Raw genomic sequence first — 25643 nt, 5'->3', positions numbered from 1 at the left:
GATGACATGAACTTATATATAGAAAACCCTAAGGACTCCACCAAAAATGTTAGAACTAACGAATTCAGTAAAGTTGCAAAATAACAAAATTAACATACAAAAACCTTGTGTTTCTGTAAACTAACAATGGACAAGACGTTAAGAAAACAGTCCGTCCCCTGTACAGTAGCTTAAAAGTAAAAAGGAATGAATTTAACAAAGTAGATGAATGATCTACACAGAAATCTGTTTAGCATTGATGAAAGAAATTGAGAAAGACACATAATGGAAAGATATCCTGTGTTCTTGAATTGGAAGAATTAATATTATTAAAACGTCCATACTACCCAAAGCAATCTATATAGTCAATACAATAGCTATCAAAATTCCAATGACATTTTATGCAGAAATAGAAAAATAAATCCTAAAATTGCTTTGTAACCACAAAAGACTCCAAGCAACCATAGCAAGAACAATTCTGGAAGCATCATATTACTTGATGCTTCCAGAATTGTTCAAAATATATTACAAACCTAGTAATCCAAACTGTGTAGTACTGGCATAAAAACAGACATAAAGACCAATAGAACAGAACAGAAAGCTCAGTTGATCTTTTTTTTTTTTTTTGGAGACGGAGTTTCGCTCTTGTTACCCAGGCTGGAGTGCAATGGCGTGATCTCGGCTCACCACAACCTCCGCCTCCTGGTTTCAGGCAATTCTCCTGCCTCAGCCTCCTGAGTAGCTGGGATTACAGGCACGCACCACCATGCCCAGCTAATTTTTTGTATTTTTAGTAGAGACGGGGTTTCACTATGTTGGCCAGGATGGTCTCGATCTCCTGACCTCGTGATCCACCCGCCTTGGCCTCCCAAAGTGCTGGGATTACAGGCGTGAGCCACCGCGCCCGGCCATCAGTTGATTTTTAACAAAGATATCAAGAGCACAAAATGGGGAAGGGATAGTTTCTTCAGTAAATAGTTTTGGAAAAACCTAATATCCCTATGCAGAAGCATGAGCATAAAAATTTTATTTCTGTACCATATACAAAAACTCACATGAAAATTATTATTTCACACCATATACAAAAATCAGCTCAAAATAGATTACTTAAAGAGCTAAAACTAAAATTACTAGAAGAAAACAAAGGGAAAAGTTTCTTGACATTGGTCTAGGCAGTGATTTTTTTGGATAGAACCCCAAAAGCATAAGGAATAAAAGCAAAACTAAAGTGATACTGCTTCAACTGACGAAGCTTCTGCACAGTAAAGGAAAAAACAGAGTGAATGGATAATCAACAGAAAAGGAGAAAATATTTGCAAACCATATATTTGATAAAGGTTTAATATCCAAAATATACTTAAGAACTCAGTGATACGAAACAACCCAATTTTTTAAGATGTACAAAGGACTTGCATGGATGTTCTTCAAAAGACAACATACAGTGTACATTAGGTATGTGAAAAAAAAATGCTGAGCATCATTAATCAGGGAAATGCAAATGGGAACCACAATGCGATGTCACCTCATACCTGTTAGATGTCACCTCACACCTATTCAAAAGACAATAAGACTAAGTGTTGGCAAGGTTATGGAGAAAAGGGAACTCTTTTACGCTGTTGTAAATTGGTACAGCCACATATTGAAAAACAGCATGGAGTTTCATTAAAAAATTAAAAGAGAACTACCATATGATCCATCAATCTCATTTCTTTGACTTCTTAGTATATATCTAGAGGAAATGAAATTATTATATTGAGATATCCACATTCCCATGTTCATTGCAGCATTGTTTACAATAACCAAGATATGAAATCAATCTATGTGTTAATTGATGGAGGAATATATAGAGAATATGGGACATGAAGCCTTTAAAAAATCCTGATATTGGTGACAACGTGGATGAACCTGGAGGCTGATGTACTAAGTGAAATAAGCCAGGCACAGAAAGACAAATAAATACTTAGCAATGTCACTTACATGTGAAATTTTAAAATGTCAAACTCACAGAAGCAGAGAGTAGAATAGTGATTTCTGGGGGTTGGAGAAAATGGGGGAGATGTTGGTCAAAGGGTACAAAGTTTCAGTTTTTTAGGATAAATAAGTTCTAGAGATCTGATGTACAGCATGATTGTAGTTATTGCTGTGTCTTATAGTGGAAATTTGCTAAAAAAAGTATCTCACAACACAATTTTGTGTTTTAGTGGATATGTTAATTAGGCTATGGTAGTCACTTTATATTGTATATGTATATCAAAACATCACATTGTTCACCTTAATATATCCACTTTTTATTTGTCAATTATAATTCAGTAAAGCTAACATGGTACCTAACTTGTGGAAAATACAAATAATTGTTCATGAGTTTTGTAAATGATTTTAGTAAGTAACATTTCTTGTATATTTATGAATGAGAGAATTTATAGTTACTCAAATAATTCGTTGTATTATATGTGGAAATAACATCATTTGGAGTAGATAGGATGAGGTAACAGAGCACTGTGAAGTTAGAAAAATTTGGCTAATTCCTGCCTCTGCCACTAACTGACCCTATAATTGGGCATAGATCAGTTCATCTGTAGAATAGGTTATTATACTAGATGCCAAATGTCTTTTTATTTTTTAAATTCTATGCATGACGTTGCTTTTAATTTTATTGTGGGAAATTTTTCTCTTCTGATAGTAAGTGATGAAAAAAATAGTTCACATAGGAAAACTGAATTTACAGAAATACCTAAGATCTTACGCAGATAGAATTGAAATTTGAACTCAGACATAAAATACCAAGACCAGTAGAATGGAAAGGAACAGGTCATTTTATATTTTGTAGCAAGTTATTCAGAAAGGTTTTAGTCCTCTAATTGCTGACCGTCAGACTGTTTTAATTCTAATTTCACTTTATAGCAGTGAGATTTTAGGTAAAAGTTTTAACCCAAGTCTGTTACCTAATTAGAGATTTAAAACTTTTTAAAAAGTTCTCTTCTCTTCCCCCATATTTTACATCTTTGTTGTTCAAACATTTTTAGGAATTATTTTGCAAAAACAGGATTTGTGATACATAGATATTCATAATGTCTTTTTTATTTTTTTATTTTTTTTTGGATGGAGTCTTGCTCTGTCACCCAGGCTGGAGTGCAGTGGCATGATCTGATCTGGGCCCACTGCAACCGCCTCCTCCTGGGTTCAAATGATCCTCCCACTTCAGCCTCCTGAGTAGCTAGGATTATAGGCATGCACCACCATGCCCGGCTAATTTTTCCGTATTTTTAGTAGAGATGGAATTTTATCATGTTGGCCAGGCTGGTCTCAAACTCCTGACCTCAAATGATCCACCCACCTCAGCCTCCCAAATTACTGGGATTACAGGCCTGGCTTAATAATGTCTTTTCAACTGATTAAAACTTACAGGCACAGGGGTGTTTTTATTCTTGATTTAGGACAGACTTAAAGAGGTCCTCTATAGATTGTTATGGACAGTGGAACGACTAGCTTCTCTTTAAGAATATTGCCCTCTTTCATACTAGTTTGTTAAGCTTAATTTTTTTGCCTTTTTATGTTTTGGTTTTTTAGCTTTTAATAAAGCAATATTTTAAGTGATTTTTTTTCCAGTGATTTTTTAAAATATAGGCTTCACCTTTAGGTAAATTTTAGGTTCATAGCAAAATTGAGTTAAAAGTACAGAGTTCCCATATATTCCCTTTTCCTCCCTGCAAGCGAAGTCTTCCCTGCCACCACCATCTTGCATCAGAGTAAGCATATTCATTATTATTGATGAACTTGTATTCACATATTATCACCGAAAGTACATAGTTTACATTAGGGTTTACTGTTGTAGGTTCAGTGGATTTTGACAAATGTGTAATGACATATATGTACCACTATAGTATCATAGGGAATTGCATTACTGCCCTAAAAAATTCCTGTGTTCTACTTATTTATCCCTCCCTCCCCCTAACCCCTAGCAATCACTGATTTTTTTTTTTTAAGTTTAAGTTTTGGGATACATGTACAGTAAGTTTAAGTTTTGCGATCCCTATACAGAATGTGCAGGTTTGTTACATAGGTATACATGTGCCATGGTGGTTTGCTGCACCGATCAATCCGTCATCTAGGTTTTGGGCCCCACATGTACTAGGTATTTGTCTCAATGCCCTCCCTCCCCTGGCCTCCTACCCCACAGCAAACCCTGGTGTGTGTTGTTCTCTTCCCTGTGTCCATGTGTTCTCATTGTTCAGTTCCCACTTAGTAGTGAGAACATGTGGTATTTGGTTTTCTGTGCCTGTGTTAGTTGGCTGAAGATGATGGCTTCCAGCTTCATCCATGTCCCTGCAAAGGACATGAGCTCGTTCTTTTTTATGGCCTTATAGTGTTTTGTGATGTGTATGCAGCACATTTTCTTTATCTAGGCTATCATTGATGGGCATTTGGGTTGGTTCCATGTCTTTGCTATTTTAAGTAGTGCTGCAGTAAACATATGTGGGCGTGTGTCTTTATAATAGAATGATTTATAATCCTTAGGGTGTAACCAGTAATGGGATTGCTGGATCAGATGGTGTTTCTGGTTCTAGATCCTTGACGAATTGCCACACTGTCTTCCACAATGGTTGAATTAATTTACATTTTCACCAACAGTGTAAATGTGTTCCTATTTCTCCAGCATCTATTGTTTCCTGACTTTTTAATAATTGCTATTCTGACTGATGTGTGATAGTATCTCATTGTGGTTTTGATTTGCATTTCTCTAATGATGAGAATCACTGAACTTTTTATTTTCTCCATGGTTTTATCTTTGCCAGAAAGTCTCATAGTTAAGATCATACAGTATGTAGCCTTTTCAGATTGGCTTCTTTCACTTAGAAATGTGCATTTAAAATTCTTTTGTGTCTTGATAGCTCATTTCATTTTAGCCCTGAATAATGCAGTATTTTGTGATATACCACAGTTTATTCATTCACTCATTGAAAGATATCTTGGTTGCCTCTAAGTTTGGGCAATTATAAAGCTGCCATAAACAACTGTGTACAGGTTTTTCTGTGGACATAGTTTTCAAGTCATTTGGGTAATACCAAGGAGCACAATTGATGGATTGTATAACTGATACCTAGTTACAGTAAATCTTTGAGATACACACACACACACACACACACACACACATACACACACATATGTACATATTTTGATAGGTTCGATATATGTATGTATGTATTTAAACCCATCATCTTATGCCACATATTTGATGGATTGAGAGGAATATAAAAGTAAATATATTTTAAAAATGAATATCTGGTGATATCTCTTCTATAACATAAAAAGGAGATAAAAATTTTAAATATATATAAATATTATGTTTTCTAGTTTTTTGTTTTCTTTTTTTTTTTTGAGACGGAATCTTGCTCTGTCTCCCAGATTGGAGTGCAGTGGTGTGGTCTCAGCTCGCTGCAACCTCCACCTCTCGGGTTCAAACGATTCTCCTGCCTCAGCCTCCCAAGCAGCTGAGACTACAGGCATGCGCCACCACACCCAGCTAATTTTCATATTTTTAGTAGAGACAGGGTTTCACCATATTGGCCAGGCTGGTCTTGAACTCCCGACCTCGTGATCCACCCTCCTCGGCCTCCCAAAGTGCTGGGATTACAGGCATGAGTCACTGCGCCCGGCCAGTTATTACTTTTTAATATATTTACCCTAAAGTGAATTCATCTATCTTGGTTCATTTTATTTTCTAATTTGGCTTATCTATAAGCACTGATTTAGTTTTCCTTGACCAAACATTTGTTGAAAAATTATACTTAAATTCTAAATAATTTATCTTCAGAAAAAGCTAGTTTGCCTCCTTTTAAGGAAAAAAAATCAATTATTTTATGTATAATTTGTTAATGTTTGTTTTTATTCCAATTTAGTGTTCATAATATATACTATTAAGTTAAAACATTTACTTATATTAATATTAAATATTACAAATTTAATTTCTTTTTTGCTAAAAGAAATTGTCCTAGAATATAAATTGAAATATTTGAATTAATTACATGTTTTATTTTCTGATACTACATTTTTTAACATGAGAGTGGCAGCGTGGTGAGGGTGGCAGGAGTATATTGACTGTGGAATCAGAAGACTTGGTTATCTAGAATCATCTCATTTACTGTGTAATTATGTAAGAAAATGTTTATGTTGGCATCAAAATAAAGGGGTAATATTGGCTTCTTTGCAGCAGATTCTCAAATCACTTTGAAGTTAAAAGTGACTTTGAAATTAAAGTTTAAATATTATTTTAACATAGATTCTAAGCACCTACTGTAAAACAGTCACTGATTCAGATGTTAACAGTGTATCTGTGAACAAGACAGACAAGGTCCCATATCTTATGGAAGAAAGTCTTACAGTGCTTACATTCTTGCAGGGAAATGGGAATCATTATAAGCAAATAAACATAAAAGAGTAAGGTAATTTCATATACTAATAAATGTTATGAAGAAAATAAAAGAGGGTCGATGGTCAGAGAAGGCTTTATTTAAGGGGTGAAGCTTGAGGTTCGTCCTAATATTAATGAAGAGTCAGCCATACAAAGATGGGGGAAGAACATTCTAGGCAGAGGAAACAGGGACAAGGGCTTGAGGTGGGAAAGAAATTGACGTTTTCAAGGAACAGGAAGAGCAGTGTGACTGGGGAATAGTAAGCCAATGAGAGATTAATAAGAGATAAAGAAAACCTTTTCCTAAAATGTATTCATCTTGAGATTTAACAGAGCAACTCTAAGACATCTTTTCTTCTACTTAATATTTGAAAACTTAGCCATTTCTGGTCCTCTGTAACATTTTGTGCTGCATACAGTGGAAAACCATTAGAGAATTTGAGCAGGAGAGTAATGTGAACTATTTGCATAAAAATTGCTTTGTTCACTTTTTGAAGAATGGATTTAAAGTATGCGGGAATCAGCAGGCCAAGGTAGGAGACAAAGTAGTTCAGGAGAGAGATGATGAGAGCTTGGAGTACAGTGAAGGCAATGAATGTCCAGGGTAGAAGATTTGTGACTCATTTTGTCATAAAGTCTACCACGTTTGCCAAGAGTTTGGATATGGGGAATGAGGAAGGAGGAGTAGGAATAACTCATAAGTTTCTTGCTTAACCATATGTTGTCTTTCACTGAAATGAAGCAGTTTGGGATAAAGCTCTGGTTTGCGAGGGAAATCAAGTCTGATGCAAATGAGGTAGGAGGTTTTTAGAGAGTTGGTGGGGGGAATCTATTGATTATCTCAGTTCAGTTTAAAGGACATTTATTGAAGTCTCTGTATGCAGAGTTTTGTATAGACTCATTAACTGCTGACTTAATAAATTCATACTTGCGCTATCATGTGTGGAACATCTGTTAACCAAGTAGTGTGAAAGGGAACTTCAGGGGGAAAATAGAATTCTTTTAACCAAGAAATACGTAATGTGACTTTATGTCATTGCTCTGTCTTCTATGATTTTTGTTTCAACCAAAATATTATAATTTCTTTTTTACTAAAGCACGTTGTCCTAGAGAAGCAATTGAATTATATGACTTAATTACCTGTTTTATTTTCATTCAACACTGAACAAAGTTCCTGTTTTCATTGAACAGTTAGGGAGAAGGAAGGGTGTAAAGACATATAAGGAACAAGCAAATAATTTTAGATAATTTAAAGGTCATTGTCATCGAAATTGGAAAATATGACAGAGTTGTAAATGATGGAAACCTTATTAAATATATGTTTTTTAAGTACATGGGTCACACAAGCCAAATATATGGCAACATATGGGTAACACAGGCACTGACACATGTAGATAATTAAACTATAGACTTTGCAGAGTTACTGCTAATAGCTTCATCTGCCATCTGCACATGCCTAATTGCCTGAAATGAGTCCTGTGGATCCAACAGGTTTTTTATATTTCATATCTTTTTTTTTTCTTTCCGAGACAGTTTCACTCTTGTCGCCCAGACTGGAATGCAATGGTGCTCACTGCACTCTGCCTGGAGTCTCAGCTCCCTGCAACCTTTGCCTTCCAGGTTCAAGTGATTCTTCTGCCTCAGCCTCCCCAGTAGTTGGGATTACAGGTGCGCGCCACCACACCCAGCTAATTTTTTTTGTATTATTAGTAGAGACTGCGTTTCACCATGCTGGCCAGGATGGTCTGGAACTCCTGACTACATTTCATATCTTTTTTTTTTTTTAAATTTATTTTACTTTAGATGCATACTATCTGGCATTTCTCCCTATGTTATCCCTCTCTGCCCTCTGCTGTCTCTTCCCCTAGCCCCCACAACTGCCCCCAGTGTGTGATGCTCCTCTCCCAGAGTCCACGTGTTCTTGTTGTTCAACACCCACCTGTAAGTGAGAACATACGGTGTTTGGCTTCCTGTTCTTGTGTCAGTATGCTGAGAATGATGGTTTCCAGATTCATCCAAGTCCCTACAAAGGACACAAACTCATCATTTTTTATGGCTGCGTAGTATTCCATGGTGTATATGTACCACATTTTCTTTGTCCAGTCTATCATTGATGGGCATTTGGGTTGGTTCCAGGTCTTTGCTGTTGTACACAGGCTGCAATGAACATACATGTATTATATTTCATATCTTAAGACCATTCTGTTTCTTTGGATATGACTGCTTGCAATTCTGCCTCTTTGCCTTATGGCCTGTGATACTTTGTAAAAAAAATCTTGTTTTTCACAGCAGTGCTCCTTGACCTAAAATATGTTGAAATTGTGGAATCAAAAGTTTAAGACTGCCAGTTTGGAAACGTTTCTTACATGTTACAAAATGATCTTATGTAAAATTAATGTTTTAAATCTTAACGTTTCTCTTGATCTACTTGCGTTTAGATTGTCTGCTCTCGTTACCTTATATAATCATTATGTATTTCATGTTTATGAGAAATAAAAAATAAATGATTGGGCCCTAGGAAAAAATCCTTTTTTTAATAACAGTATTCCTTTTAATGTATATATACTGCTAGTGAAATATCTCATAAGTAGCTTCTTCTTGTGAGAAAGTAAAGTATGTTTGTAGCCTCTTTGTATAATTGAAAGAAAAGGTTTTAGTTGACCTGCAGAATTACACATCAGGGTACCTTTTCTGGTGAACAGGGAGCTTTGTTCAGAGATCAGGAAAACAAGCTCTTTATTGGGCATTTTCCCTAAGGCAACATTAACTTAATAGATATTTTCTTTCTATAACTTGCTGATCTTTGTATTAAGTTTGGAAATAGTAATATTCATAAATGGATACCTTTGGTTATAGTATTGTTTCATGCTTTCATGCCATTTAAATGAGTCATCAAGATAAAATATGTTGTTGTCAGTAAAATTGGTTAGAATAGTGCCCTGGATATCAATAGCTCTGGATTTGAAGTCTCAGCAACTCCAGTGACTCCAATATGTGCTTGAGTAAATCAGCTAATTTCTTTACTTCTCAAATTCTTGAGAGTGTTATGATTGAAAGCTTATTGTTTTGTTTTACCATAAATTACTGTCTTTTTGGATTTTTAATGCTTACCTGTTGTATCAACCCTTTGACTTAATTGAACATAGTTTTTTATCTGGTGTGTATAATGCCATATGTGTGTGCCTGTGGATAAATGTAAATTCTCCTGCAGGAAGAACATCAGATTCTTAATCAGTAAGATACCTTCCCCCATCCCCCCCAATTTCCAAGTCACTCTTCTAGTTCCTTGATCTCTCCCTTTTCCTCCAATTATCTAGGAAACTAATAGCTTATTAGGTTTATTTTTTTCTCCTTACCAGCCCAAACTGTACTGTCTGGTCCCTTATTTTTCTGCCACACTTACCCTGTAAATCCCTTCAACTTTAAATTAATTTAGGAATACAATTTAGATTGCCAAATGCAGTTTTGGAGATTGATGCCACTATAAATTAATGATAAAAAAATTTATCAGACTCAGCAATTTTATTTATCTCTGGTCTGTGTCCTCATCCATTCCTTTTTACTTCTTTAATCAACTCCTGAACAAACCCTGCCTTTCTTGCTTTCAACAGATTAATTTGCTTCTGTTTCACCAAACAAATATGATTCTGTATGTAACTGGAGATGATGATCTCACCTAACTCTCTCTTATTTCTCCTCCATTCAAACAAACTTATCTATAGCTAAATCCATTCTCATTTTTTAATTGAAAGGAAAAAAGATCCTTCTCTAAAGCTAAGTTTTCTGTTTCCTATGTTACATATTTTTGGCTACTCCATCCTTCTGAAATTTAAATAGAAGATCTGGCTGCTTCTTTGACAGTACTCTTTCCTACTTTATGTGTATCTTTATTTCTCTATGAGGCCTTTGTCAACCATCCATTTCTCTCTTTTTTTTTTTGAGACAGTCTTGCTCTGTCTCCAGACTGGAGTGCAGTGGTGCGATCTCGGCTCATTGCAACCTCCGCCTCCCAGGTTCAAGCGATTCCCCTGCCTCAGCCTCTGGGGTAGCTGGGACTACAAGTATGTGCCACTACGCCCTGCTAATTTTTGTATGTTTAATAGAGAGGGGTTTTACCACGTTAGCCAGGATGATCTCAATCTCCTGACCCTGTGATCTGCCCACCTCAGCCTCCCAAAGTGCTAGAATTACAGGTGGGAGCCACCACACTTGACCCATCCATCCATTTATCTTCCTCAGAGTACTGGTATCATCTTATCTTCTACATGCATTTTGTGGATATTCTTATCTCAAACCTTTGCTATTGACACCAAAGCTGTATCGTTATTTCTAGCCCCGACCTCCCTCCTTTATTCTAAAATCACATTTTCAAGTGTGGACTAGACTAGAATCTCAGTATAAGTTTGTTCAAAATTTTACCAATTTTCTTTTTTCTGTGTTCCCTGTCTTGAAAAATCATGCTGCATCCACCTGATTTATTTAAGCCAGCAACTCAAACATTACGCTGAATCCCTTCCTTCTTACTCCCATTCATCCCCAACTGCTTTCTGTCTCTAGAATTATTCCTGTCTTCTAGTACCTGAGTAGTTTAAAGCAGTTGTTCTCAAGTGCATCAGACCTAATATCCCATTTATGTAACATTCTCTGTAACACTTCCTTACTATTCTAAAATGATAATAACCTACATTATTGTTAAAAATCAGTGTAATATCTTAAAGGAGATATGTAAGAAAAATATTGTACATTTTACATGTTATGTAAATGCTTAGGCACAATGATATTAGAAAACATTGAAGATTTTATTATGCATTTTATGTTTCAGTATTTAAGTGCTCAGACATGATACCAGAAAGCAATGAAGAGCAAAAGTTTATACATAATATCATCATGCATGTAATCGTTAGAAGTGCAAATGGTTACATATTTGTGACTGGGATACCAAGATCACTATGGGTGTCAGTGATCGTCACAAACAACAAATGACTCTTAGAGAATAGTGCAAAAATATTGCAGTTTAAAATGGAATTAGATTCTAGGTGCTCAGAATTATAAACAGGTATTTCACCTAGTTATATATTTGGTAGATATTTGAAAGTTGTACAGTATGCAAGGATAGTTCTCATCTCCAGACCTGACCCATTAAATGCCAGTAGTATTTCCTGAAACTTTGAGACAACCTAAAGTGAACCTACAAAATTCCAAAATACTGTAGCTAAAAATAGTTAGATTGTACCTTTATCATGTTTGGCATGGAATGTTGCAGTGGTTTCCAAATTTGGCTCTATGTAGAATCACCTGGAAAACTCTTTAAACATACAGCTTACTGTTCTTTACCACAGATACTTATTTTGTTACCATTCTTGGATTAGGGGGCTAGGATTTCTAAGCTCCCCAGATGATTCTAGCTGAAAATGTCTGGCACTGATTAAACACAAAATTATTATTGCTTTTTAAATTTCTGCCTTCCTTCTGAAGTCCTGACCATTTACAATCATTCTAAACAGTGTCAGGTACATTTTGTTAAAATATGACTGTAATCATAGCCTCTTCTCCTTCAGGAATCCTTTATTGGCTGTTTATATTTACTCTTGGCAGCCCCCGAGAGTACCATGCTGGAACAGAGTTTAGAGAGTAAAGAATCATGATGTCTGCATGCTAAAGTCCAAATTACTAAATTTGAATAACCAGCCTTTCCAAATTTGACAGCCTACATTTTTTAATTCTTGTGTCCAATTTGCATAAAAATATAGTTCCTGAAAGGAATGATTTAAAACCTGGCACTAACTTACAACAAGGCTTGGCAAACTATGGCCTGTTGGCCAAATCCAATTTGAGATCTGTTTTGGTAAAGTTTTATTTAAACACAGCCACTCTTACTCCTTTACATATTGTCTACTTTTATGTTAAAATGACAGAATTGAGTACCTGCAGCAGAAAACAGTCTGTCTTGCAAAGCCTGAAGTATTTAGTATCTGGCCCTTTACAGAAAAAGTTTGCTGACCCTTGACTTAAAAGCTATTAGAAGTGTAAATTAATTGTAATCAACACCCTCATATAATCATGATTTGGATGCTTATCTCTGAAATCCAACATGGGGTGGGGAAAGAATATGCCTGGGCTTTCTAGTCCTGAAGAGGCTGACCTGGTTTTGAATTTTTCCTTAGTCATTTAGTAGGTATCCATCTTTGGTGCCTCAGTTTTCTCATCTGTAAATTGGGACTAGAGGAACTCTTCTACTTAGGAATTTGAAATTCAGTTTTCATAATCTGAAATATAGTTATGTACCAGAGAAAAATGATATCAACTCAGACCTCCACCAACAAGTTTGTAGTTTTTTGTTTTGTTTTTGTTTTTGAGGAGTCTCTCTCTGTTGCCCAGGCTGAAGTACAGTGGCACAATCTCGGCTCACTGCAGCCACCGCTTCTTGGGTTCAAGCAATTCTCCTGATTACAGTCGCCCGCCACCACGCCCACCTAATTTTTGTATTTTTAGTAAAGATGGAGTGTCACCATGTTGGTCAGGCTGATCTCGAACTCTTGACTTCAAGTGATCTGCCCGCCTCAGCCTCCCAAAGTGCTAGGATTACAGGTGTGAGCCACCACGCCTGGCCAAATTTGTAGTTTGTTTGGGGTCACTATTGGTAAAATGTATTCAAGGGAGCTAACATATCAGGTGCTTCATATGTGGTAGTTACTAGGTGGAGGTGACTCAAAGAGTCCTGTGGGGCAGAAAAGATCCCAGGATGAAAACCTCGTTGCCAGCCTCAGCTTAATGATTGATGCAGTTTTGTGCTTTTATCTCTAGATTTCAAGCATTTTGAGACTGGTATTGTGTATTCTATTACCTAAGTGGGTACAAGATTCAAATTGTGTGCAAAGATAGCCTAGCCTTTCCCCAAAACAGTATAGAGTTGAAGTGATTAAAAAACAACTATCGAACAAATAACTTCTTTCCAAGAAACAGGAAAGCTTACTTTCAATATGTTTTCTTATCTAAAACGTTTGATGGTGTCACCTGATTCAGGTCTGAGCTAGATCCAGAATTTAAATTTTGACTGTCAGATAATTTGTTAGTTCTCTTGGCCAGAATATATTTTTACTGGATGTGAAAAATTTTTAGTTAATAGTCAAGTCTGGCTGATGAGTTAATTCCCTCTAAGTAAAGCATAGTGATTTTGTCGAGGTCAAAAATTTTATTCTCTGACTAGGTATATTTCTTATGAGCTATTACTGAAATACATATCAGCAGATCTCATTAAGTACAAGAACCACAGGATGAGTGTATGGGTCACTGGTTCAAATTCATCACCACTGCAGTTAACCCATCAACAGTTCAAGTATCAGTCTGAATTTCAGATACAGTGGATGGTATTGCGGATTATGAGAAGTCCTTTTAGATTTCAATGGGAACTTTATTAATAACTTGTCTTTTCATTAATATAGTTTCTTTGTTGACCCACCTATTACCTTCATCCTTCATTATTTTTGAATTATATTTGAAAAATATAATACTAAATATACTGGTATTTAGATCTTACGTTAGGTCATATCATGTATTTCCCAAACTTAATAAGCTTTGGCTGAGGCATTTATTTTTATAAAGTACCCAGACTCCCTGTCCCTAAAATTTTGATTCCATGATTTGTGACAGAGCCTGGGAATTTGTATTTTTAAACAAATATCTCAGATCATGAATTTTCTTTTTTTGTTCTTATCATTAGAGAAGTTTACTTCTTTTTTCTTTCTGAATTTTCTTAACCATTTAATAGGATAGTCTTGTTCTATCCTCTGTACTTAATATATGTGATTTTGTACCTTATATATCTCATTTTATCCTTATATAGGAGGTGCCCTTCTAAATTTAGGATATACATATCTTGCTAAATAAAGGTTTGATTTCCAGAAACTTGATATAATGACATTTCTTAAATACGAATTGATAAGCAATGCCTGTAACCCTTTAGCTATGCATACTTCCCATTATTCACAGTTATCAGCATTACTTTCTGAATCAGTATCTGTAGAGTTTTTCTTAGTCTCTCTCCATTGTAGCGCAAAGTAATTCTTTTTTTTTTTTTTTTTGAAAGGTGGGTGAGTAGTAGGGAGATAGAGCTCTCCTGGTGTGCTAGCAAATAATGACATATTTGTTTAATTGTACAATCTTACATACCAGTATAGTTTATACTGTGCAGTTTCAAATTTACAGATTGTTCATCCTCTACAACAGTTCCTGTTATTCCTGCACATTTGACCTTTTGCTTTAGCAGAGTGACACATTTTTAGTGTCCTGTGCAAACTAAGCTCCATTCCCTATTCTAGGCAAAACTTTTTTATGACACCCATCTGTAATGCTTTGCCACCTCTCCTTTATTTGCTTGAAGGCAACCCACTAATCTAGGACTAGTTAGTCTAAGTCCTTCTGGTACGCTTTTCTCAGCCATTCTCACTGATCAATTTTCTCCAAAGTGCTATAGCATATGCCACTCTGAGGATTTAATAATATGCTGTCTTATCAATTACTTGTTACATGTGAGTATTTTGGCTGTCTAATTAAACTGCAAGCTTGTATATAGAGCGGGGTTCATATCCTATAAAAAGAAATTCTTAGCAGGATTCTTAGCACTTAACATCACATCCTTTTGGTAGTCTGACGAAATTCTAATAATTGTTTTAACCTCTTAAGCTAGTCAGGTAAGATGGTACTTTATCTTTAATCCTTTGTACCAAATAATTATCAGTTAGTTATGTAGAGTTAACAATAGAGTCACAAAATAAGAATTACTAATTTTGAATTTCAGAATGTTTAGAGAGGACTGATTCCTTCCATAAAGATTTTACTAATCTTTTTATCCTTTGCCAATCCTTTTGGCCTATCATTTTACCAACAAACTTAGAACCCTGTGCCATTGATCTTTCTCACTTTTTCAGTTCTTAGAATATAGAGATCATTGGATATTGCCCTTTGTCACTGGTTTTCAAAGGTGATCCCCAGGTCTACCTGCATCAGAATCATCTGGAGTACTTATTAAAGTACAGCTTAACACCCTTTTCCCTGAACTGTGCTGTTTTTCATATATATTTCACTTTGTTCATTTTTTTTTTTTTTTTGCCAGACTGCTCTCCCCTCTATCGTCACCACCATTGAAATCCTTTCTGTTATCTAAAGCTATCTGCCCATTAATTGTAGATAGAACTGTTTTAGTGTAGTGACTTAGGAACATAGGCTATGAGTACATATCACCTAATTTGGAATATTGGCTCCGTCACTTTTCCAAGGTCTCCAAATTGGTTACTTAAAAATATTTCTGTACTTTGTGTTCCTTTGTATAAAATGGGGATAACAATATATCTCATAGTGCTGTTTTATGTGTTATATTAATATTTGTGAATTCCTCAGAATAATGTTAGTATGTAGAAAGCACTTAATAAATATTAAGCTTATTGTTGTGATTTCTTCCACTTTTTAGTTCTTATAAAATTTTATACTAAAGTAACTGGTATTCTTACCTCTTCCTATTAGATTGCAAGATTCTTGAAGGTAGAGCCAGCCTTATTAAGTTTTCTAGTTTTAAGTGAATTTTTATATAATAAAAGATCTTCATAAATATTTAAGAATGAAATCATAGGAAAATGGCAAACTATAATAAGATTGTTTTTCAGAACCTATTAATATAAATTATCTTAAGTAATTTAATATTTTCTCTGTATTATATTTCAGGAATTCTAATGAATCATTGATTGACCAGCACTATTTTACCAGTTGGAATGAATTATCAGAAATGGGCATAGTACTTTTAGATTCAACATGTAACAAATGGATGTTACTCCTTGCTGATTACTTCTTTAAGCCAACACTGTTTTGATTGTGTAGGATCTTTATCTCTTCATCTTTGAATTCAATTACTGGAAAATAAAAGGAGTTCATGTAGTTTTTGTCCAGGCTTGAGTCACCATGAGTAGTAGTTTAGGAAAAGAAAAAGACTCTAAAGAAAAAGATCCCAAAGTACCGTCAGCCAAGGAAAGAGAAAAGGAGGCAAAAGCCTCTGGAGGTTTTGGGAAAGAGAGCAAAGAAAAAGAACCTAAGACCAAAGGGAAAGATGCCAAAGATGGAAAGAAGGACTCCAGTGCTGCCCAGCCAGGGGTGGCATTTTCAGTTGACAATACGATCAAAAGGCCAAACCCAGCACCTGGGACTAGAAAAAAATCCAGCAATGCAGAGGTGATTAAAGAGCTCAACAAATGCCGAGAAGAGAATTCAATGCGTTTGGACTTATCCAAGAGATCTATACACATATTGCCATCATCAATCAAAGAGTTGACTCAATTAACAGAACTTTATTTATACAGTAACAAATTGCAGTCCCTCCCAGCAGAGGTGGGCTGTTTAGTAAATCTTATGACACTGGCTCTAAGTGAAAATTCACTTACCAGTTTGCCTGACTCTCTTGATAACTTGAAGAAGCTGCGGATGCTTGATTTACGGCATAATAAACTGAGAGAAATTCCTTCAGTGGTGTATAGGCTGGATTCTCTCACCACTCTTTACCTTCGCTTTAATCGTATAACTACTGTGGAAAAGGACATAAAAAACTTGTCAAAACTCAGCATGCTTAGCATTCGAGAGAACAAAATTAAACAACTACCTGCTGAAATTGGTAAGAGGCCTTGGATTATTATTATTTCTAGTAGTTGTTATGCTAAATAATTTTGAGTGCTTTTTCATGTCAAAAAATGCTTGATATTTGCCTAAAAACAGCTTATTTCTAAATTACACTTTTTTTTATGGTTTACTTGATTCCATTTTCAGCACCGTTAATAGTACACAGTTTGAAATTGTTTCACAGACTTAAAATGTGAGTCAGAAAATAGATGTAATTACATCTTTCACAAACAAATCTAATCTTTAATTTTCATCGGAGAATAAGTGAATTTAAAAAAGACAAGATGTTTGCCTAATTTTCAAGTTGTTGCTACCTGTTTTTAAAGTATCCGTTCATACAATTTTATTAGATATATGAAAGCTACATTTCCTCATTCTGGCTTTTCCATCTTTATCTGAAAGATGTTTAAATTCACATCACTTTCTACCTAATTTACCAAAAAAGGTTGGCAGTCAGAGCCTTATGAATGAGCAGTGTCATAAGAAAGCAGAATCTTTTTTTTTTTTTTTGCATCTTGAAAGTACTTATATGTTTATTAAAAATAACACAAGAATTTAGAAGGGTAGAAGAAAAGTCACCTATAGTAAATGCAACACTATTAGCATTTTGGTAGATTAAATTTTTTTTTTTTTTTTCGGAGACAAAGTCTTGCTCTGTTGCCAGGCTGGAGAGCAGTGCTGTGATCTCAGCTCACTGCAACCTCCGCCTCCCTGGTTCAATTGATTCTCCTGCCTCAGCCTCCTGAGTAGCTGGGACTACAAGTGTGCGCCACCATACTCGGCTAACTTTTGATTTTTTAGTGGAGACGGGGTTTCACCATGTTGGCCAGGGTGGTCTCTATCTCTTGACCTTGTGATCCACCTGCCTCGGCCTCCCAAAGTGCTGGGATTACAGGTGTGAGCCATGGCGCCCAGTCAGGAAATGTTTTTTAAAGACTGGTAGTAGGAAAAAAAAATAGGGCATATAGACATGTGAACGTGTCACTTAAAAAAAATATTAGTTGTTCTGGCATTTTTAATTAATGGAAAAATATTCTGAAACATTTGGAATATTGTAATCCATTGACATCAGTTTTGAAAAATTGATAAAGGTATTGCTGTTGTGGGCCCTCTTTATAAGATTTGTAAAAATTGTCATAAAATGTTGATTATGAAACTTCTTGAAGGAAGTTTTCTTTTTGTATTAAAGGCCATTTATTTTATTCTAAATAAAACAAAGATTATATTGTTATTTTTAGGATTGGTCTTATAATGAGTGATAAAATAAACTTTATTTTAGGCTTTGCAGCTTTTCAAAGATATGATATTCTGTGGGTGTTTTAATATTTTGTTCAGCTTTGAAAAAGATGTAGTTTAAATTTTAGGTATGATCTGTTACATTTAACTCAACTAGACAATCCAAATATTAATAAATTTTGGTTTAATTAAATGTGTTTAGAAAATTTATCATAGGTTTTCTCAAGTAATGTAGACTATGACTTAAGAGAGATTAAAATATTCCCATGAATTTCTGGGTGAAAATGCTCCATTCCATGTCTTCAGACAGGAATGTGGTTGGTGAATGACTTGTTATAGTATTATATTTAGTCAGAATTTGACCTGTATGTATGCCTCATTGTGGAATAGAATTATAGGCAATTGGAGAAATAAATACTCAATTTCTACATAGAAATATAAAAGTTATTTCCTGTCTTTGTTCTTGTTGTTTTGTGTATGTGTTACACTCAGTCCTAAAAGTTTGGCTTTAATTCTAAGGACTTTTTCCATAGCAATGCTATCAAATTACCTAGGAATTAAGAATATACATATATGTTCTTGAGCATATAGTTAGCATTTTTACTACAGAGTGAATATATCTTTTAAAATTGGCATATTTTATGTAACTGTGTGGCTTATATTTGTGGCTACCTAATCTTTTGACCTTTATTCCTAAATTATAATTTTTAAAAACAGCCATTGCATTTGTTATGAGCTCCTTCCCATCTTTAGTGACATTAAAGTTTGTGTTTTTGTAATTGCTGTGCTTTTGTAAAAATGGTAATATCATAAATGTTGCTTATTTCATTCTAAGCAGGGTGTCAGAAAGTAAACTGCTTTTAAAAGTATAATTTAATGTTTCTCATAAGGAATTATGATTTATAAAGTTTAACTTAGATGCATGGATCTTGGGCAAGTATATAGAAGTCTATGTCATCTGTTTCTTTATAGGGAACAAGAAAATAAAGGTTAGTAAAAATAACATCATCATAATAAGAATGGCTGTTGTTTGAGCACAAAAACCATATGCATTGTTCCGTACATATATACTTTAAATATACTGTCTCATTGTATCCTTTCAGTAACCCAGTGAAAGGGACTGACACTGTAGAAAAATTAGGTAATTTACTGAAGATCTTGCTTCTAGGTTGGCAGAGAATGTAAGTTTTGGTCGTTTCCACTGTACTGCCCCCACAGTCTAGAAAAGTGGGTACCAACCTCATAGATTTTGATTCTCTGGCAAGTCCAGGGTCTGTACTTTTAAAGAGCAGCCTGTTATTTTATGTGCAACTGCAGTTGAAAGCCATTGCATAAGATTAGGGGGAGAGGATTGAGTTTAACAGCTTAATTGGAGTATAATTCACGTACCATACAATTTACACATTAAAAATAAACAATTCGGTGGTTTTTAGATATTCAGATTTATATAACCATCAGAGATAATGTTAGAATATTTTCAGTACCCCAAAAAGAAACTGTAACCTTAAGCATTCACTCCTAATTTCTCCTAACTCATTAACCCTAGGCAATCACTAATCTACCTTATGTCTCTGTAGATTAGTGTTTTCTGGATGTTTCATGTAAATAGAATCAAATAGTATGTGGTCTTTTGTGACCAGTTTCTTTTAATTAGCATAATATTTTCAAGTCTAATCAAGGTTGTAGCATGTATCAGTACTTCATTCTTTTTAATGCTGAATAATTTTTCATTATATGGGTATACCACATTTTATTTATCCATCAGTTGTTAGACATTTGTGTTGTTTGTGCTTTCTGTCTGTTATGAGTATAGTTGCTATAAATATTTCTGTACAAGTTTTTGTGTGGATATTTGTTTTCACTTCTCTTGAGTATATACCTAGTAGAATTGTTAAGTCATATGGTAACTCTATGTTTAACCTTTTGAGGGACTACTAGACCCTTTTCCAAAGGGGCTGCAACATTTTACATTCCTACCAGCAGTATTTGAGGGTTCTAGTTTCTCTACATCCTCAGTATTCTTGTTATTATCTGTCTTTTCTTATTATAGCCATTCTGTGGTATGAGTTGGTATCTCATTGTAGTTTTGATTTGCAGTTCCCTGATAACTATATATTTGTTTTTAATTCTTGAAAGCTATCTTTTATTATAACAGAAAGACAGAAATAGTTATTTTTGGTGATGCAGATCTTGCTTTAATGGGTTTTTTAATTAAATTCTGAGCTCCTTGGAGAATGTTTATAAAATAAGACCTGTGTTCAATGATCAAGTAAAATGGAAATTTGACAACTGTAAAAGTATGAAACACCTTTAATATAGTTTGAAATACTGCAAAAACCCGTAACAGGGGAATTTTTAATTCAAAATATATACTAATATAATTTTGTTAAACTTTCATTTATGCATATTAGAGCTACACTATTTATACATATATATTAGATTTAGGTCATATTAGATGCTTATTCTTTTTCATTGTTTAAATAAATATATCACTTTAAATCATGCCATCCAGTTTGTATTCAGAGTATTTGAGGAATGTAAGTTTTTAGCTGGGCACTGTGACTCATGATGACCTCAAATCCCAACTACTGGGAAGGCTGAGGTGGGAAAATCCTTGAGCCCAGGAATTGGAGGGACAGTCAGCTATGATCACGCAACTTGCACCCCAGCCTGGGCAACAGAGCTAGTATCTCTAAAAAGTGAAAATAAATTTTTTAAAATTAGGAGTTTTTGAAATAAAGCCTACTATTTAGTTTAAATAATATAATTGGAATTTAACTACTACACATGGTTGCGCTTTGCTGTTGCCTTGATAGGAAAAAATATTAAAATTAGAACATTTATCCTTTATGGCATTTTTATTAATGTGATGTGATTTGATACCAGTGATAAATACTCATATTGGTAAAGACCAGCAAAAAACAGTAAAAAGATAATGGAACAGACAATTCAGAGCCAGAGATAATATATCAGATAGTAGTTAGGAAACCATTTCATTTGGTAATGTTCATTTATTTTTCTCCTTTTGTATGTTAAAGCATGGACAAATAGAGTTTTTGGGTTAAGTAAACAAATTGAAACCTTAGTCATTGCTTTCTTTTATAGATCACTGTTCCATTCTTCCTGTCCTTTCTTATGCCATTTCTAATCTAGAAAAAGACTCTTCACTCTACACAAAGAAAGTCGAGAATTTATGTTTCAGAGGGAAAACAGGAAATAACCACTTTTTTACCCCCTTTCCCAATTGATTGGTTCCTTTGAGTTTTCTGTTAAAGATGTCCTTTTTGTTTCTTCTGTTTCTGAGTGGATTAGAGCAGGGGCCATCAGATAGTCAGTTTGAATAATGAATCTTTTTTTTCAGGCAACTCTGGACAGTGAAGTTTTAAAGGATTTTGTTTTTCTGGGAAGGGAATTGTTGCTCATTGAAACCAGATATAAACTTCATTTTGTATTTTGCTAATATTCCTGTGATTTATTTTCTCTCTGAATTGTAGGTTTAGGATTTCTTCTCTTTCTTTAAAGTTTCCCTTATTATTATTTATCAAAACATAAGTTAGAGTGTTTTTAAAAAATGTGTTTCTCCTACATTGTATGTTCAATAAAATGCTACATATTTATGTAGTATACAATTTCATGTGGGTCTAGTTGTCAAAATAACCTTTTTTTTGCTTAGGAATATTCTAACTTTAAAGGATATGGTTTTCGAGAACTCAGATAATTTTCTTCATTTACAAAGCAATTCTCACAGCATTCATGTTTGAGAAATAATAATTGTACCTATTTATGGTTTATAGTATGATGTTTCCATACATGTATAGAATGTGTGATGATCAAATCATGGTAATTAGCACATCCATCACCTCAAACATTTATCATTTCTTTTCACTGGACACGTTCAAAATCCTCCCTACTAGTTATTTGAAAATATATAATAAATTGTTTGCTAAAGTCACCCTACAGTGTTACAGAATAGAATTTAGAACAGATAGAATTCCTCCTATCTAGCTGTAGTTTTGTGTCCATTAACCAACCTCTCCCCTTCCCGCCACTCCCCAACCCCTGACACCCTTCTCAGCCTCTAGTAACCACAATTCTACTCTCTACTACTTTGAGATCAACTTTTTTTTTTTTTTAGCATGAGAGAACATGCAGTATTTATATTTCTGCGACTGGCTCATTTCACTTAACATAATGTCCTCTAGGCTCATTCTTGTTGCTGCGAATGACAGAATTTTATTCTTTTTTTTGGGTGAGTAGCATTAAATTGTGTGTGTGTGTGTGTGTGATATATATATATATATATATACACACACACACATCACAATTTTCTTCTGTTAGAGGTTGATTCTATATCTTGACTGTTATGAATAGTGTCATAATAAATATGAGAGTGAAGATATCTTTTTGATATACTGATACCCTTTCCTTTGTGTCTATATATATACCCAGTAGTGGTATTACTTGGTCATATGGTAGGTTTTTGTTTACTTTGTTTAACTTTCATACTGTTTTCCATAGTGGCTGTACCAATTTATGGTATACCCACTGACAGTGTATAAGAGTTCTCCTTTCTAAATTCTCACCAGTAACAGTTTTGGTGTTTTTTTTTTTGTCTTTTTATTGATATCCATTCCAATAGGATTGAGATACCATCTCATTGTAGTTTTGATTTTCATTTCCCTTATAATTAGTCATGTTGAGCATTTTTTCATATACCTTTTGGCCATTTGTATGTCTTGAGAAATGTCTGTTTAGATTGTGTGCCCATTTTTAAATCACATAATGATGATGATGATTATTGTTTTGCTGTTGGGTTGAGTTCCTTTTATATTAATCTGTTGTTGGATGAATAGTTTGCACATATTTTCTTTCATCTGCAAGTTGTCTCTTTAGTCTTTGTTTCCTTTGCTCTGCAGAAGTTTTTAGTTTAAAATAATTTCATTTGTCTATTTTTGCTTTGGTCGCCCATACTTTTTGAGGCTTTACCCATAAAATCTTTGCTTAGACCATTGTACTGAAGTGTTTCCCATGTGTTTCTTCTAGTTTTATATTTTTGAGTCTTGACATTTAAGTCTCCAATTCATTCTGAGTTGATTTTTTTAATGTGGTGAGAGATAGGGGTCTAGTTTCATTCTTCTGCATATGTATATCCAGTTTTCCCAGCACGATTTCTGGAAGGGACTATCCTTTCTCCAATGTATATTTTTAGCTCCTTTGTCAAATATCAGTTGGCTGTAAATATGTGGATTTATTTCTGGATTCTCTATTCCATTGGTCTGTTACCTGTTTTTGTGCCAGTACTGTGCTACTTTGGTTACTCTTAACTTTGTGCATACTTTGAGGTCAGGTTATGTGATGCCTCCAGGTTTGTCCTTTTTGCTCACTATTGCTTTGGCTCTTTAGAGTTTAATGTGGTTCCACATGAACTTTAGGATTCTTTTTTTTTTAAGAATGTCATTGGTATTTTGATAGAGACTACATTGAATTTGTAGATTTCTTTGGGTAGTATGGTTATTGTAACAATATTAGTCCTTTCAATTTATGAGCATGGAATGTCTTTCCATGTTTTGGTTCCCCGAATTTCTTTCATCGTTTTACAGTTTTTATCATAGAGCTTTTTCACCTCAAATTACAGTTAAGAATCAGCATTTTTAAAAATTACCTATTTGACTCAGTAACATTTATGGAAAACAAAATCAGTTTCTTACTATTCTGCAAATATTTAATCAAATAATGTATATATAACCAACATATACATGTATATATAATTAATATCTATATATAAAAACATATTGAACAGAGTCTGCAACTTGTTCAAAAAGTTGAATGACCTTAGAGATTTAGTTTAACTCCTACTATGTAATTTTCCTGTGAATTGTTTTAGACATTAAGTGGTAGGCTTTCAGTAAATGTGGCTTGAAGGAAATTTAATGAAGCCCAGTACTATTAACCTATTTTTGTTATTTTATATTTTAGTATTATAATATAATATGGTATTATAATTACTATAACTTTATAATATATGCGAACTATAGTATTGTCAAGATTTTAGTATTATGTATTTTATTTTAGCACAGCTTTATAATAATATTTCAGTGTTAAGTAAAATTATAACTTTCGATCACTAACATTCTTGAAATTCTCTCGGGACTGCCAGAAGTGATACAATTGCTTATATGGTCCAGGAAACATTATTTAATAATCTCATTTGAATGTTTGTACAAATGCCAATAAGTAACTTACTAAAGCAGGAAAGAGAAATCAGTAAAGGGAATTCATAGTTGTTAATAAGTAACTCCTTTTGACTGGGAACCAGCAAAAAGAAACCTACAGATGAACTGTTAACTTATTGTTATGAAATTGTCATGCTTTTCACTAAACAACAAAATCCTGTAGAAGTTATTATTGCTAAAGAAGGTAAAAAAAGAACATAGATAGCAGTTTGGGAGGTCAAGGCGGGTGGATTGCTTGAGCTCAGGAGTTTGAAACCAGCCCGGGTGACATAGCAAAACCCTTTCTCTACAGAAAATTAGCTGGGAATGGTGGTGCACGGTTATAGTCCCAGCTACTCATGAGGCTGAGGTGGGAAAGTCATCTGAGCCTGGTAGGTTGAGGCTGCAATAAGCTGTGATCTCGCCTTTGCAGTCCAACCTGGTGGCAGAGACCATGTCAGGGCGGGGAGGAGGGGGAGAACACAGAAAAATAGCACTTGAACTGTTTTAGAAGAACTTGACAGGATCAGAGGAGACAGTTTACTTTCCATGTGACTGAGGTATGGAAAAGAGAGGACAGAGGTTGTACTCTAAAGACAGCATGTTACAAAATCAGAGGAACGTTGTTACTTGTCCATGCCCCTTAGTTACAGAAACACTTGATTGGAAGAGCCCCTGAAGGTTTCTTTGCAATGAAAAGGGATAATTAAGCTTTGAAGGCAAGTTTAAATAATGTTCTGGTATAAATTCTGACCTCTCTAAATCTGTTCAAACTTGTGGGACAAGTATTTCCAACCCTTTTTAATTATGTAGTTTTACAAATGTGTTTTAATAAGATTTGCTATTTTTACAGAGCTAAACTCTGAATGTTTGAAAAATATCCCTGTAAAGAACAAGAGTTATTTTAGAATGTAAGAATCCTAAGTATGAGACAAGTAAGAGTAAAGGAAAGTTTAGAAACCTGAAAGAAACCTAAATTACTCATCTACCAATCTTTGATTGCCTACTAGGTACATTTTCAAAAGGCCTTTTTACATATTTCTAGATTTAATTTACTAAACTTTGTTAAGGATTTTTGTATCTGCATTCATCATAGATATTGATGTGTAATATTATTTTCTTTCTTTAAAATATTGGTCATGGTTTGG

The 25643-nt window shown here is 34.4% G+C and overlaps 1 protein-coding gene across 11 annotated transcripts in view; it reads left to right on the top strand.

Annotated features, from left to right (window-relative positions):
• The window catches only part of SHOC2 (SHOC2 leucine rich repeat scaffold protein), an 87167-nt gene that overhangs the window by 27556 nt on the left and 33968 nt on the right, over positions 1-25643 (top strand). For 7 of the 11 annotated variants that reach the window (XM_012450202.3, XM_012450201.3, XM_021666877.2 and 4 more), the window contains one exon: positions 16106-17042. The exons of 1 other annotated variant lie outside the window; for it this stretch is intronic. In XM_012450202.3, coding sequence (XP_012305625.1) covers positions 16340-17042 — 703 coding nt within the window. In that variant the 5' untranslated portion in view covers positions 16106-16339. Of the gene's footprint in view, positions 1-7921; positions 8057-16105; positions 17043-25643 lie in introns of all 11 variants that reach the window. 3 more of the 11 variants (XM_064373877.1, XM_064373876.1, XM_064373878.1) reach the window with 1 other exon arrangement.

Source organism: Aotus nancymaae, unplaced genomic scaffold (assembly GCF_030222135.1).
Source record: "Aotus nancymaae isolate 86718 unplaced genomic scaffold, 86718_ANA_hifiasm-v0.15.2.pri h1tg000010l, whole genome shotgun sequence".
NCBI classification, from domain to species: domain Eukaryota; kingdom Metazoa; phylum Chordata; class Mammalia; order Primates; family Aotidae; genus Aotus; species Aotus nancymaae.
The sequence above is the reverse complement of the archived record's forward strand: the minus strand, read 5'-3'. Positions and strand labels throughout refer to the sequence as shown.